General features: G+C 40.9%; 1 protein-coding gene across 1 annotated transcript; it reads left to right on the forward strand.

Annotated features, from left to right (window-relative positions):
• The first annotated feature begins 4913 nt into the window (after positions 1-4913).
• LOC146624706 (transforming growth factor beta activator LRRC32-like) lies at positions 4914-13236 on the forward strand. The gene is made up of 3 exons (XM_085364087.1): positions 4914-5016; positions 6615-6708; positions 10384-13236. Exons 1-3 carry the CDS (start codon positions 4973-4975, stop codon positions 12214-12216), a joined length of 1971 nt encoding a protein of 656 aa, XP_085220213.1. The 5' UTR covers positions 4914-4972; the 3' UTR covers positions 12217-13236.
• The last annotated feature ends 446 nt before the right edge of the window (positions 13237-13682 follow it).

Here is a 13682-nt window from a genome sequence, read left to right on the forward strand (position 1 = left end):
GGTATCTCAAGACTTTTGCACAGTACTATACAAAGTTTAATGCTTTTACAATGGACGGAGCCTCCAGGTCTGCTCTGTTGCTGGTGATGGACCTGATGGTCCACTTCCCAGGAGGTGGTCTGGTTCCAGAACCAGAACTTATTCCATGAAAAAGCAGGAAACATGAGGGTGCTGCTGAACAAAGAACAGCGAGTGTCTCAGTGTAAATCTAACAGATGTAGAAGCAGTTGATGGGACATAAAAGAAAAAAATAGAAATTAGAAAAACTAATTTCTACTTCTGGTGTGTGTGAGATACATCAGACTATTTTCTGCCTTTAAGTTGCCAATCTTTAGTTTTGTGTACCAAAAAGAAAAGGGGTCACATTTTTATAATTACCAAGATAATTTAAATTTAAACTTTTTGTTTTCTCTGAGCAAATAAACAGAGGTGGAAAAGTCTGATCTTCTACTTCAAGTCACAAATTCAAAAGTAAATGTTGATGTGAATATATGGCTATTACGTAGTACTTTATTATATTTCTAGAGACAAATGCGTTAAAATTTCACTGTTTAAGTCTAGTTTACACCGTGTTTTGTTTATTACAGCTTTGGCTGTGAGGTCGTTTTGTGCACATAGTCAAATTTTCACATAGGTGTGCTTTCTTTCCATGACCAGCAGGAGGCAGAGTGGTCCTTCCATTACCTTCAGGTACACCTTACCTGAGCCGTCCATAATCTTAGCTTTTCTTAAGCACCCTTCACCTGCAGGAATAACATCCCTCTGATCTCACTGTTTTTCCAGGAAACAAATATCTGAGAAATAAAGGGGGGAAAAAACCACCCCACACACCCGCGAGTAATGGCGACCTTTTTTTTTTCTGAAATGGAAACAAAAAGTCCGGGAATCCCGGTGAATATATATAAGGGGACAATCCCCCAGGGAGATCTGTGACACACACTCACATTGTGTATTTGTGTGTAAACATGACACCTGATAAAACATGGCAAAGAGTGAAAGGATAGTTAATCTGAAACTTAACCTGCACATGAACAGCAGACAGCAGACCAGGTAAGGCTCCTTCTTACGTGACACCTGTTTGCTAAAAACAGCGTAAAGCTGCACGAACACAGCGCGCCTGTGTTCGTGCAGCTTTACGCTGTTTTTAAAAACTCACGGTTAAGACGATAAAACTTGTGCATTAGTATAGACCAGCTGTTATCCGCGTGAAGCATCGAAAACAGCAGGCGCTCGGCAGCTTTTCAACACAGCTTTTCATATTTGCGTCCAACAAATTCAGAGATGGAGATCACAGTTTTCGCCAAATACGACTAGTTTTTCTTGTTCGACGCTTTAAAGCGGCTGCTGTCACCACAGGTGCCGGTACAGTAGGAGATGCTTTTATTAAACAGGCTTCAGATCCTTCTTTCTACTTTTGGTTCAGGGTGATGTCCTAAACCTGTTTGTGAGGGGCAGCCAATCAGAAGAAAGCTAGCTGAGGGGTCAGCTGCACTGTGAATCATGCAAAGCTACTGTGTTGGAGCCCCTTAGTGGAAAGGCTGGGTCTGAATATGAGTGCAATGAGTCCACTTTAAGTGATTTTGTTTTTGCCCATATCATTTCTGTAGGGCAAATGTATGTATAATATACATGCAGAACGTTAACCTGATGCACCATTTCACCCTGTGGTTTTGTAAATATTTCTAAATAAGTGTTAGTAGTTATGAATAAATCCGAGTCCACCTGCCAGAGAGGCGATATGCTAAAAATCTAATTAAACAAGGAGTGTTTGTGTATTTTCACACTGTAGATTTACTCCAAAAAGCCACTTTTACACTTTCACCCACTCTACATTTTACACGGAAATATATATTTATATACAGTAAACCTCTAAACCGCAGATCTAACTTAAGAACAAATTCCAATATTTACACAAACGATCCAAACTAATGGTCCGCTTGCACCTGCTGAGTATTTCTGGAGCTTTCAGCCACATAACTCACATAATGAGCCCACGTGAGCTGCTGGAGATCTAAACAGAGCGCTTGTTTTTTAAGTTTATAACGTGCCGGGTTTAGTGAGTGTTATATGATGCTGTTCTGTCAGGTGCATCCTGCAGCTCGCCATTACCTGTAAGGTATCCTTTGGTGTTGGTGCTTTTAAGAGATGCTTGAAGTCTACAGGAGGTGGTTGGAAAATGGGAAGGACCACGTTGTCCCAGATTAAGAGCCAGGGGATCCTGGTTTTCCTCCTGTTAGTACCGGCTTTGTTTGGCACTTTATTTTTTCCCTCACACTTTGCTCTCACTTCCTCTCACTGGTTAGGTTTCCATATAAAAACTACTTGGTTAAAGAGAGGGAAAGATCGTGATGTGAACCAAAAACACCCTTAAGAAGAATAATCTGCTGACTGGCTTGTGCCGTAACCCAGCGCGTGTGTGTGGTGCTAATATTTGGTGTGAGCCATTAAACCTGCAGCAGGTGTTCAGTTTGAAAGGTTATTTCAGGTGCAAGCCTCGTTTGGAGGCATCCACGGGTCTTTAGTGGATTTAGGTTGTCTGTTGATCTAATCCTAGACCGGCTCCATGAAGTCCGGGTCACAGCTCTCTGTGTGAGGTGGGATTTGTTCTTTTTTTTGGATGAAGATTGCTCCAGGCTGGATGTTTGGGAACGCTGCGGTGCGTGTGTTAGCTGTCCAAACTTTTGGGAATGCTTTACAGGCTTAAAAGCTGCACACGCACCAGTCCACACAGCTGAAATGTGCGTCTGATGAAGCAGGAGAGGAAAGCCAGATCAGGAGGTGCTGAATCCAGAGAGCGTGCTTCTCGACAAGGTCAGGGAAGAGAAAAGGTTACGAAACACATCCTGAACACATGCAAGCAACGTATTCATGATAGATGTGATTGTAGTGATAAGAAAAGCGTGAAAGTGTCGGACCACATAATGAGTGGACAGTGGCTTCTCTCTCAGAACAGAAAGTGAAGGCTCTCAGCTGCAGGTGTACCACAAGAAGTCATTTACAATTCAAAAAACTAAAGAAAATTCCGCCATGTTAATTCAGGTTAAAAACTGCACCTAAATATTTACATAAGGGGGGGAAAGCAAAAGCAAAACCAGAGAATTTAATGGTGACATCTTTATTCGACTCTTTTTGATGGCGAGCTCATCTTGTGCTGCGTCTTTAGCGGGAAAGAACCAAAACTGAGCTCAGACACCACAAAGTAAAGCTGATACTGAAGAATCAGACTCAGCAGGCAAATCATCAGGAACTCGGAAAAACTAAGTAAGTCACCTAAGGCTTGTTGATGGTTCGAGGTGTGGGTCACAATCTGGGTTTTACACATCAACACAGTTTTAAGTAACTCTCAGGGCACAGGGCGTGAGATCCCACGTGTAAGAGGAAAGGTCGAGACTAAAGACAAGCGATCCCCCCAAAAAGCTCAGAGAGCCGAGGAGAGAGTTCCCCTCGCTCTGCAGGTCGATAGTCTTGTTTCTTTGGTTCAGTTGGTCAGATTCAACAGATTTCTATTTGTGCACGATAACGTCAGTAAATTTAACAAAGCCTTTCAAAATGTAACCTTCATCCTGTAAAAGATTTTCAAAATTTCAGGCCCTCTGGGTAAATTTCTTTCCAGCTTAACGACACGAGAAACGCTCCGCAATCAGGTCAATTTCACACACCTCCAAAGTGCCACAATCTGACACTAAAATCTAGTTTTTATTCAGCGTTATTTTTGTTCTAAGTCTGTAATGATGCAGAAACAGAAACCAGCTACTCTGCATACGCGATCTGTTTTCTGATAATTCACTGGAGAAAACTTCAGAAGGTGGGTGAAGATTTAGAGAGTTATGCCACCACCTGGTTAGAATTAATTACAGCATATGAAGGATGTCCTCTTTACCTCCCCTTTAATAATAGAATTATCCTTTAGCTGCTTTCAGTTTCTAATATGATTATATTTATGTTTGTGGTTGTGAAACAGATAAACAGCATTAGCATCCTTAATACTTTATAACAGATTCAGATTTGTTTGACTAAATGTGGAGTTTAAACACTTAACTTACACAAAAGCCAACGGATTAAGAAACACCTGCTTATATAAACTCGGAGATAGAACGCTTACAAATCCCTTTATAAATTGCATTTTTTCCAATATTCGCGTCCTAAATCAGACTGTAGTTTAGAAACAGTCTGATTTTATTTGTTAAAAATAGCATTTCTGCTTCACATGCAGCGCAATCTATCGCTGAAAATCTCCACCAATGCAGTCAGAGCTCGAGAGCCCTTTATGGAGGCGAGAGTTTTACTCATGCTTTTTTCCAGCCTGTCTAGACACGCAGACATTCGTACAGTCATTTAAAACTGATTGTCTGTATGTATAAACTGGTCTTATTCATTATAATTAGAGCGATGTTTGTTTACAGTAGGGCAGACCAGAGAAAAGCCACATGACAAGTCTGACTTACTCCCACAGTCATAAAAAGGATGTGTGATTTCTCAGCGCACCCACACGTCTCTGCGAACGGTATCAATAAGAGCTGCTGACGTAGAAGCATCAAAAACAGCTCAACTTGTTTAAAAAAATAAAGAAAACATCCATAAAAGGCTGCTTTCCAGAGATTTCGGCAGAGCTGAGGCTTAAATGCCTCAGATTCCAAATGGAGTCTGGTGCCTGTGAGAACGTTCAAACTATTCCTCGAGACATCCAATTTTAGGATTAATAGATGGCATTTTTTTTTTTTTGTGAGGTTGGGGAGAGAGGTTAGGGTTGAGTCTCCTTGAAGTTACAGCTCAAAACTAGAATTCCCAACCCAACCCCCCCATATATGGCATTTCCCCGAGAACAGTGGGAGGGGGGAAAGAGGCCAAGCCATGCAGGATATTCTCACAGGATGTGAGGATGGCCGGACAGCAGCCGGCAGCCGTGGGGAGAGGAGCGTCGAGCTGAAAGGAGCGATCGACCTGTGTGGGTGTGTGAGGGTGTGAAATCGATATGGTCAGGAGGCTTGTGAAGATTAATCATCAGCTGAAAGCGAGGTAAAAGTTCATATTGTTGGGCTGTTGCTGCAGAGGTTTTTGGAAGGTTCTCGGGGTCTCGGTGACATTTGTGTACTTGCTTACAGTTGTAGAGGTGGACGGAGTACAAATACTCATTTTGTAGTAAAAGTCCTGCGTGTAAACTCTAAAACAGAAGAAAAAGTGCACAAGTTTTACCAGCTACTAACTCAGCTGTATTGCTTGCATGGGTAACACTTCTAAACAGCTCTTTCAAATACTTTTAAATCAGCGTTATGAGGACTTTAAAGGCTGGAAAAGGCTGATTTTCTCTCTTCACTGAGATGAAGTTGCCGTGTACCAACACGTGGACTTGAACTCTACGTGCTAAAATATTATTTTGTGTAATAGAATCTTTTAAAAAGTTGTGATTCTGCCAAAATAAAAGCCTCCTGGTTCACATTTATGCAGTAAACTCCACCACTGGAGCACTGTTACTACTACTACTATCTGCAAAATGTACAAAACTTCCTCTTTTATAGGCGCTCTGGCATTTCTGAAACTAGGGGTCACAAGCTCTATAATAAGGCGGACTTTTTCCTCACCTTAGTTAATACATCCTACATTACATAATGTCTGATGGCCTCTTTAGTGCCTCAGATGTTTATATAAGTGAAACCATGTGAGGAATTTTGAGGGGAAACATTTCTTTGGTGGATCTGAAATCTGAAGATGTCCCCCTGCCAAACAATGCTCTGTATCTCTTTCATGGTATTAGTGGGATAGTTTAAACAAATGCAGTGAAATTTCCCCGTGGTGGGGCTGGAAGTAGAATGGGAATTAAAATGGGAGGAAGAATAAAAAAAAGGTTGAATGGGAACATTTAAAAGTCCGAAAGTGTGGATCTTTTTTGGCTGCAGATTAACGGCTGTGGTGTTTAACCAGACTGTAAACATTTCCTTTTTTCTATGAGATAAACCTTAAAGTCTATTCGACTTTCATCAAAGCCCTGCAGCTCTGCGATCCGCCTTAAAATCGGAGCAAAAGGCTGATTCATTCAACTTTTTAAAGGTTTCTCTAACGCTAAATGAAGGATGATTGCGTGCTCCAAGCATCACATGAGAGCACTGTGATGAATTAAATTAGAGCAAACTGCCTCCGTGTTTGTCACTCGTGACTTTAAACCATTCTTAGCCTCAAACTGCAAACCTTTTGTTTCCCCCGTAAGTTTCCATATGCATATCAGCTTATCAACCCATCCGGGGCACAGCGTGTCTGCCCTATAAGGTGACATAATGTATTGTTTTGTTTCTAAGTAACCTATCAGGAAACAGTGAAGCGCTATAAGCGTGACTCACTCGCCTCAAACAGTCGCTAATTTTTTAAAAACAATAACAGTACAAAGAGTTAATGGAAACCCTTTTTTTGGCTTAGTCATTCTTTATGCTAGAAAGAAAAAAAAAAACGGCATTCAGATTAATTGCAACAAAAAGCCCCTGTTTTCATTGCATAAAAAAAAGCAACAAAACGCCTTCATAGGTCACACACTGTTACTCCTTCCCTTTTTAGTTACATATACAGCATCCTTCCCACATTCATGTGTTGCTCACTTGTGTGATCTGGACTGTCTGTGCCTGCAGCACCATGGACGTCCTCCAGCTGTTCTTCCTGCTGTTGGTCAGCTGCGTGGCGGCATCCGCGTACCCTCCCCAGCAACCCCCTCCATGCCGAGTTGTAAGTAAACAGAGACGCGCACGTCTGGTCTTTTCTCTGTTTTTTTTTAACGGCATCTTTTCTCTGTTTTTTGTTCACTTACATTTTACATGGTATGTGCGCTTTCTCTGTTCATTCACATCAACTACAGGCAGTTTATTTTATAATTATTTGCAAGTTTAGACCTGAAGAGAGTTTGTTCACGAGTTGCCAGCTTTAATAACTGGGCATTAAAATGTTATTTGTCTTCAGTGGAAGTCATGCTGATAGAGGGTTGGGTTTTTTTTTAAAGCATAGAGGACATGTGTCACCCAGCTTTGCCATTGTGTACAGTGCTGTGATTTCATTTTCATGGTATTTCTGGTGATTGATCTTGCAGAAATATTGCTGTAATCAAATGAAATGAAATGAAAAAGAAAAATGCATCACTTCCAGTAAGCTACAGTACTCGCTTTTCTTAGGAAAGAGCCGGAAATACATAAATAAAGCCTTTATGGGTTAAAGGTTGGATCACGTAGCAATTGGTCAGAGTCATTAGTGTCAGGCTCAGATGTGTTAGCTAAAAATAGCCAGATAGTGAAAGCGAAAGGTGCGTCACCTACATTTGATGTGGTCATCAGTGGTTCTATAAATACCCAGATATCACCGAACTTCTCTGCTGAAATCGGAACGGTTTTCAGAGCATCACACTTTCTGAATGAAGTAAAAAAAAAATCCTAAAGCAGCACAAAGACACTACTGATGACATATAAGGATATGCCACAAATCACACTTTGTACACTTGAGTCTAAGACATTACAAAAAGGCTCTGTAGTTCCCTGAAGTAGCTGGTTAGTGTCGCTCTTACAAAATGTTACTGAGACAGCAGCAAATATTGCATTTGTTAAAGACTATTTTGGGCTGTGGAGTAATACCTATTTGCTTCACTGGTTGGTATACTTTTGGTATTAATCATTTGTTCCCTCTAAAGTGGGGATGTCTCATGGGCCATACACTTATGTGGGCTTAACTTAAGTGGGCTGGACAAGCGACGCCCCCCACTTCTGTCAGTGTAAAGAAGTTTAATTACACAGTTGATTCCTTAGATTTCTCGATATAAGTAAAAGAAGCGCAAATCAAAAGTATGTCCTAATTTTTTACCACATGATAAAGAAATGTTGCTGCAGTAATTGAAATCCATCAGCATGACTTATAAACTATAAAAAACATGTAAAACTACAGAAAAAGTATATATATGTGTACAATCCATTGAAAAAAAAAAGATATGTGAAGAAACTATAACTTTTCTATCATTTTTTAAAATATATGACCTAATTACTTTGGTCTAATGTGAATGGCAGTTATCAATAAAGATCCAAGTCCACAATTTATGCCCTCCTTCATGTTTTTAAAAGCCATCCAATGTGGCTGGATTAGAGTCTTTGCCAGGCTGATTCTGGCCCCCTGGCCTTATGTTTGACACCTCTGCTCTAAGAATTGCTGAAACTACATATAGGTGTGTTTCCACTGTAAAATGAAGAGCTGCTTTTGAGTGTGAGACCACTTTCAAGGTTTTGGTACCAAACCTACTTGGTTAGGTTTAGAAAAGGTGATGCTTTTGATTAAAATCCAGAGTTCAGTCTTAAGAACTCATCATTCGCTTCATTATAAGCTCTTACAAAATCAAAACATTGTAATAAAGGTTTGTGAACAAATGTAGTTTTTATTCTGGAGGACTATCACAAACGGAGGTTCTCATTCTGGACGGTCACATGATGCTGTTTAGAGTCTCCACGATGATGAAGGTGTTTTTTAACCATCGATACTGTTACACAGTAACTGCAGCAATAATGTCCCGAGAAGTATATAAAACGCTCTGTTTAAGAGATCAACAAAGTAGGTTAGAGGGATAGCGATGGCATAAATCTCATGTTTACCAGCCAGGAAACCACAGTTTACAACCTGCTAGGGTTTTTTTCTCAATACAGACTGTTTACTTTTTTAAAGAGGGGCATTTCAGATCTGTATTAGACTGGACCATGAAGAGTAGGCTGGAAAATGGCGAGAGGGGGAGGGTGAAGCATAGCAAATGGTCTGGAGCAGATTTAAATCAAGTCTGCTGCAGTAAGGCCCTCAGAGAGTCACCTGCTTAACCACACTGCATCCTCCAGTCGGTTCGTTGGGTTTAGGCTCTGAAAACTGCTTGGTTTAGAAAAACATTGTGGTTAGGGTTACAATAAACCCATCACCAACAATAAAGCCTCGGCATGAAAAATGACGAGTGCTGTGTACAGCCAAGAAAGCACACTACAAAACTGCGGCACACCAGCGGCTTTGATAAACAAACTCTGTATTTTGTACACTGGGAATGAAATTATGAACGTGGTCACAGTTTCTGGACAACAGTGGAGATCTGTGGTGTGGAAGCGTAAGATACAGTCTTGTTCGTAAATCAGCTGTTAATCAACCGTAAGGAAAAACAAGAGCGGGGGGGAAAAATCCCCGTGTTTGGATGTCCATAGATGCTTTTGCGATTAAAAAACATTGTGTAGTTTTCTCAGTCTGACTTTGTGAAACCAGATAGGTATCTTCCAGCAATAAAGTCTTTCTTGAAAGCATATTTTGGCCTTGTTACAGCAAGTATTTATAAGAGAACTGAAAGTGGTGAGGTGACCGATAATGAGGGGATAGAGAGATGGGAAATGGAATGAAACTTGAGGTCAAGGGCACCCCCCCCCCCTCTTTGGCTTAATGGTTGTGCGACTTTTGTGTCCAGTTTGGTGACATTGTTGCACTAAACACTCTCACTCTCATTTACTGTCATCTCTGAACTGTGAGCCATTAAATAAACCACTAGCAGACCGTAAAACAAAGATCACCTAATTGGGGATGTTGCACTTTATGGTGTTCTAGCCTCAGCTAGTTGAGCACGACTTTAGCAGTTTCTCCACTTTGTTCCCATTATTTACACAAGTATTAGTCATTTTTTTACAGTTATTCTGACTAAATGTGCCGTAAACCGCCTCACGCGTGACTCAGATAATGTGGAGTTAAAGTCTGACTTAGTCTGACATAAGCAGTTGCGTGCCACACGAGCAGTATTGCTAATGAGACGCAAAGTCACGTAGGAAACATACGTCTTTTTTCAATGATAAAACTTTTCTCCAAGTGTGACTGATTTGTTCCTGAGTAGATACGAGATGTTCTGCCATCCAGTTCTTATTTGTTTACAGACAGCTTGCAATCAACAAGGAATGCCCCTTTCACGATACCACAAATACGCCAAGAAGCTAAATGTACTCTGCCTTAGAGAGTAAGCAGAGAGGGAGACAGTTTTATGAGCTGTTTTTGGACATGGGGGTTTGTGGCCATATGGTTTCAATTATAAACTGCACTTAATACCTCAAACGTCTAACAGGGACGAAAGAAGAAGTAAAGGTGTGAGGTGTGTTTTCTTCTTGGTTTAGGAACTTTTTGATTTCTTTTTCTTTTGGTTGGCTTTTTTTAATCAATTCAAAGAGAAATAATCATAGTTTAAACACTTAAAATAAAAATACAACACTGGGTTGTCTTGCTGCCAAGAACATGCCTTGGGCCTTGATACACCGACTCATAAATCGACCCTCCACATCCACATGTGGTCTGTGTTGTGTCATGATCAGTCAACCTGGCTGTATGCCGAGATAATCAGACTCGTGTGTTTGTCTTTGTTCGTAGGTCCAGATGGATGTGTTTTGCAGCGATCTGAGCCTTAGAAGTGCGCCACTCAACCTTCCCGATGTCGTCCAAATGCTGGACCTTTCACGAAACCAGGTGCAGAATCTCACCCAGGAAACTTTAGCATACCACACCAACCTCCGGCATCTGAATCTCCACTCCAATAAGATCCACTTCATCCAGCCCAGGCTCTTCGAAGACATGAATGATCTGAAAATCCTGGATCTGTCCAAGAATCATTTGAATGTTTTTGCCCACTCCAAAACAAACATCGGACCTCTTAAAGCTGTGGAGTCACTGGATCTGTCAAACAACGGCCTGTACACGGGGATGTCAGACTATTTCTTGGCTGACTCTCCCAGGCTGGTGAACCTTTCTCTGAACAGCAATAGCATCACTGAAGTAGCAAAAGATACCTTCAGTGGATCCTTGTCCTTGAGGAAAATCAGCCTCCACAATAATATCATCTTAAAAATTGAAGATGGAGCTTTTGACATTTTATCTCATTTGACCGAACTTGATTTGTCCAAGAATTCAATAAGGTGCATCGACGACTTCAATCTCGACAAATTAAAAGTGTTTAATCTCAGCCAAAACAGCCTGGAGTCATTCCAAAGCGCGCAATCAGACACTCCATATGAACTTGTCACTTTTGACCTGAGTCAAAACAAAATGCTCTTCTTTCCCCGTCTCCCGAAAAACAACTGCCTTAAATATCTGGACCTTTCGAAAAATCAAATCCAAAACATTAAATTCATGGGAAACATAACGTTTAATTGCCTCAGATACCTGGACATGAGTTACAATCAACTCAAAAAAATGCCTGAAGAGTATTTTTCCATGATGGGATCACTGGAGGTCCTAAATGTGAGTAATAACTGCATTACCTCATTTTCTATTACTGATGTAGGCCTTCTACAGAGAGTTAAGGTCATCAATCTGAGCTATAATCCACTGCAGAGTCTGACATTTGGAGAAAACACTGTGCAGTCGCTGGAAGAACTCTTCTTACAAGGAAACGACCTCACAACCCTGGACTATCAAATATTTCAGAGACTCGCCAACATCAAATACCTGCATCTCCAGCAGAACAACCTGCAAGTCTGTGACTCTGAGCCAACAGACCAAAACCACAAGGATCCTCAAAGTTGTGTGTCCTTTTTATCTGTTCCAAAATTGGAGGCTTTGTACCTCTCTGAAAACAACCTGAGGAGTCTGCCCGCGAACATGTTTGCCAACACCCCATTGAAGGTCTTAGATTTGTCCCTGAATCCAGGCTTGGACATGCACAAAGACTCTCTTTCTGGTCTAGAGCACTCCCTGGTTCACCTTTCCATGAGGAAAAACAACATTTCCATTCTAAAAGCAGACTTGTCCTTACTGAGGAGCCTCAAATACGTCGATCTGTCCACCAACCAGTTGACCACTCTACCGACGTGGAGCAAAGAGTCCTCCATTGAGTCCCTAAATTTGCAGAACAACCACCTGGTGACACTGGAGTACAGCACCATCCTTGCTTTGAAGCACTCTCTAAAGACTCTTTACATGGGCTCCAATCCTCTGAGCTGCTGCAGCAACCTCAGATTCATCATCATGGTGCAGCAGTCCGCCGTGGTCATTCCTGACATTGAAACGGTGACCTGCGTTCACGAGGACTACTCTGAGCCGGTCAGCATCAAGAAGGTGACCCAGACAATGTGCCATGGACCACCCGTCCAGAACTATGTTATTACAGTTATAGTGATATTGTTACTTGTGATGATCGTGTTCGTGCTCTTGGTTAAATGTTGCCACTCAAGGAGGCGGAAACATAACAGAGGTTTTAGGGCATAATGAATGAAGGTTGGCCACAGAAAGCCATGAAGGAATTTAAGAAACAGCTGAAGGTTTCAGTCAGACACAGCTGAAAATGTGAATGTAACTTCTGTGGGGCAAACCAAAGTCTCCTGAAGGAACAATGTGAGGCTTTGAGTTGTTTGTACCACTACGAAAAGCTACCATTGATCACTGAGACATCTATCAACAAGCAAGCATTCCTCAGTATCTTCCCAATTGAAGAAAAAAAGAGATTTTAAGGACCTTATGGTGTGCTGAGACACCAAACAAGGCAGTGTGACAATGCAAAGTCAAATGAAAACTACAAAACTGAGCATTTCAAGAGTGATGGCAACTCATAAAAAAGCCTTTTCAGTGACTTGATAACAAGTAAAGACTGCACAGAGCAGATACACTTGGTGCATTGGACGTTAAGCAGCTGTGTGTGCTTGCAGGACACACAGTGGAAACTTGATTTGCTTTCTGTCTAAACACAACTTTATGGCTAACCCAGTTGTAGAGCCATGACCGCACATTATCTTACTGAATGTAAAATGAAGAATTAACACTAAAAACACTTCCACAAAAGCGTGGCATCAACAAGCGTGCCTGAAATGCAGCAATAAAAGTTATTATAAGTGTTTGGCCTTTTGGAAAATACACTTTGATTTCAGTGTGAAACTTTGCCTTTTTTTTAGTCACTCATTGGTTTGTGGCATTTGCCTTGTGGATGTTAGCTCTGACAAACAGGAAACCTAAATTTGGCTATCAAAAAACAAGCTTGCCAAAGGAAATGTGCTTCAGTACAAATAAACACAGGCTACACCCACACTTTTAAACCTGTGCTTTTTAAAACTGGGATTTTTATTTTTGGAAAAACATCTTCATTCATATCAAAATGTAAAAAATGATCCATGTTGGGGAAATCAAGCCAAAGAGTGCCAAAGAAATGAATAAAACACAGAAATGGGGCTGCATTTTTGCGCTTCCAGCATTTTTTTGTAATGTTTTTTTTTTTTAAGGTTAGATTTCTAAAAAGGGAACTTAAAGAAAAGATTTAGCCATTCTAATCTAAGCAAATATCCCCACTTGCTAGCAACTTCTAAGTGTTGCTAGCAAGCTGTCGGCGAAATTACTCATTATCCCACCGAACACGGCAGCTCAGTGTAGCGAAACTTAAGTTTGTTCATGAATTAATGTTAACCTTTTACTTTTGGAGACTACGTTTGCTCTTAAAAATTAAAATTAAAATGTGGCACTCACCTTCACTAACAAAACGTACTTCCGATGACCAGAGCTAATTTCTGTTATAATTTTTGCCTGAAGAGAAGTCCACTGGGTTTTAGTGTAGCGAACCAAGGCAATGCTACAAAAAAAGCATCATCCCTATGGATGGATTATCCCAGAGGAATAAAATAAACACCTTACATATTTTTTTAATCTCATTTTTTTGTACGTACGCTGGCTTGTTTCCGGCTCATTCC

Source organism: Diplotaxodon limnothrissa, linkage group LG10 (genome assembly GCF_057381915.1).
Source record: "Diplotaxodon limnothrissa isolate DT_005_m linkage group LG10, D_limnothrissa_male_GT1.1, whole genome shotgun sequence".
Lineage (NCBI taxonomy): Eukaryota > Metazoa > Chordata > Actinopteri > Cichliformes > Cichlidae > Diplotaxodon > Diplotaxodon limnothrissa.

Coding starts and splice junctions, on each gene's coding strand:
- LOC146624706 (XM_085364087.1), top strand. CDS start 4,973: ATGGTCAGGAGGCTTGTGAAGATTAATCATCAGCTGAAAGCGAG. Junction 5,017..6,614: donor AATCATCAGCTGAAAGCGAG/GTAAAAGTTCAT, acceptor CTGTGCCTGCAG/CACCATGGACGTCCTCCAGC. Junction 6,709..10,383: donor AACCCCCTCCATGCCGAGTT/GTAAGTAAACAG, acceptor CTTTGTTCGTAG/GTCCAGATGGATGTGTTTTG.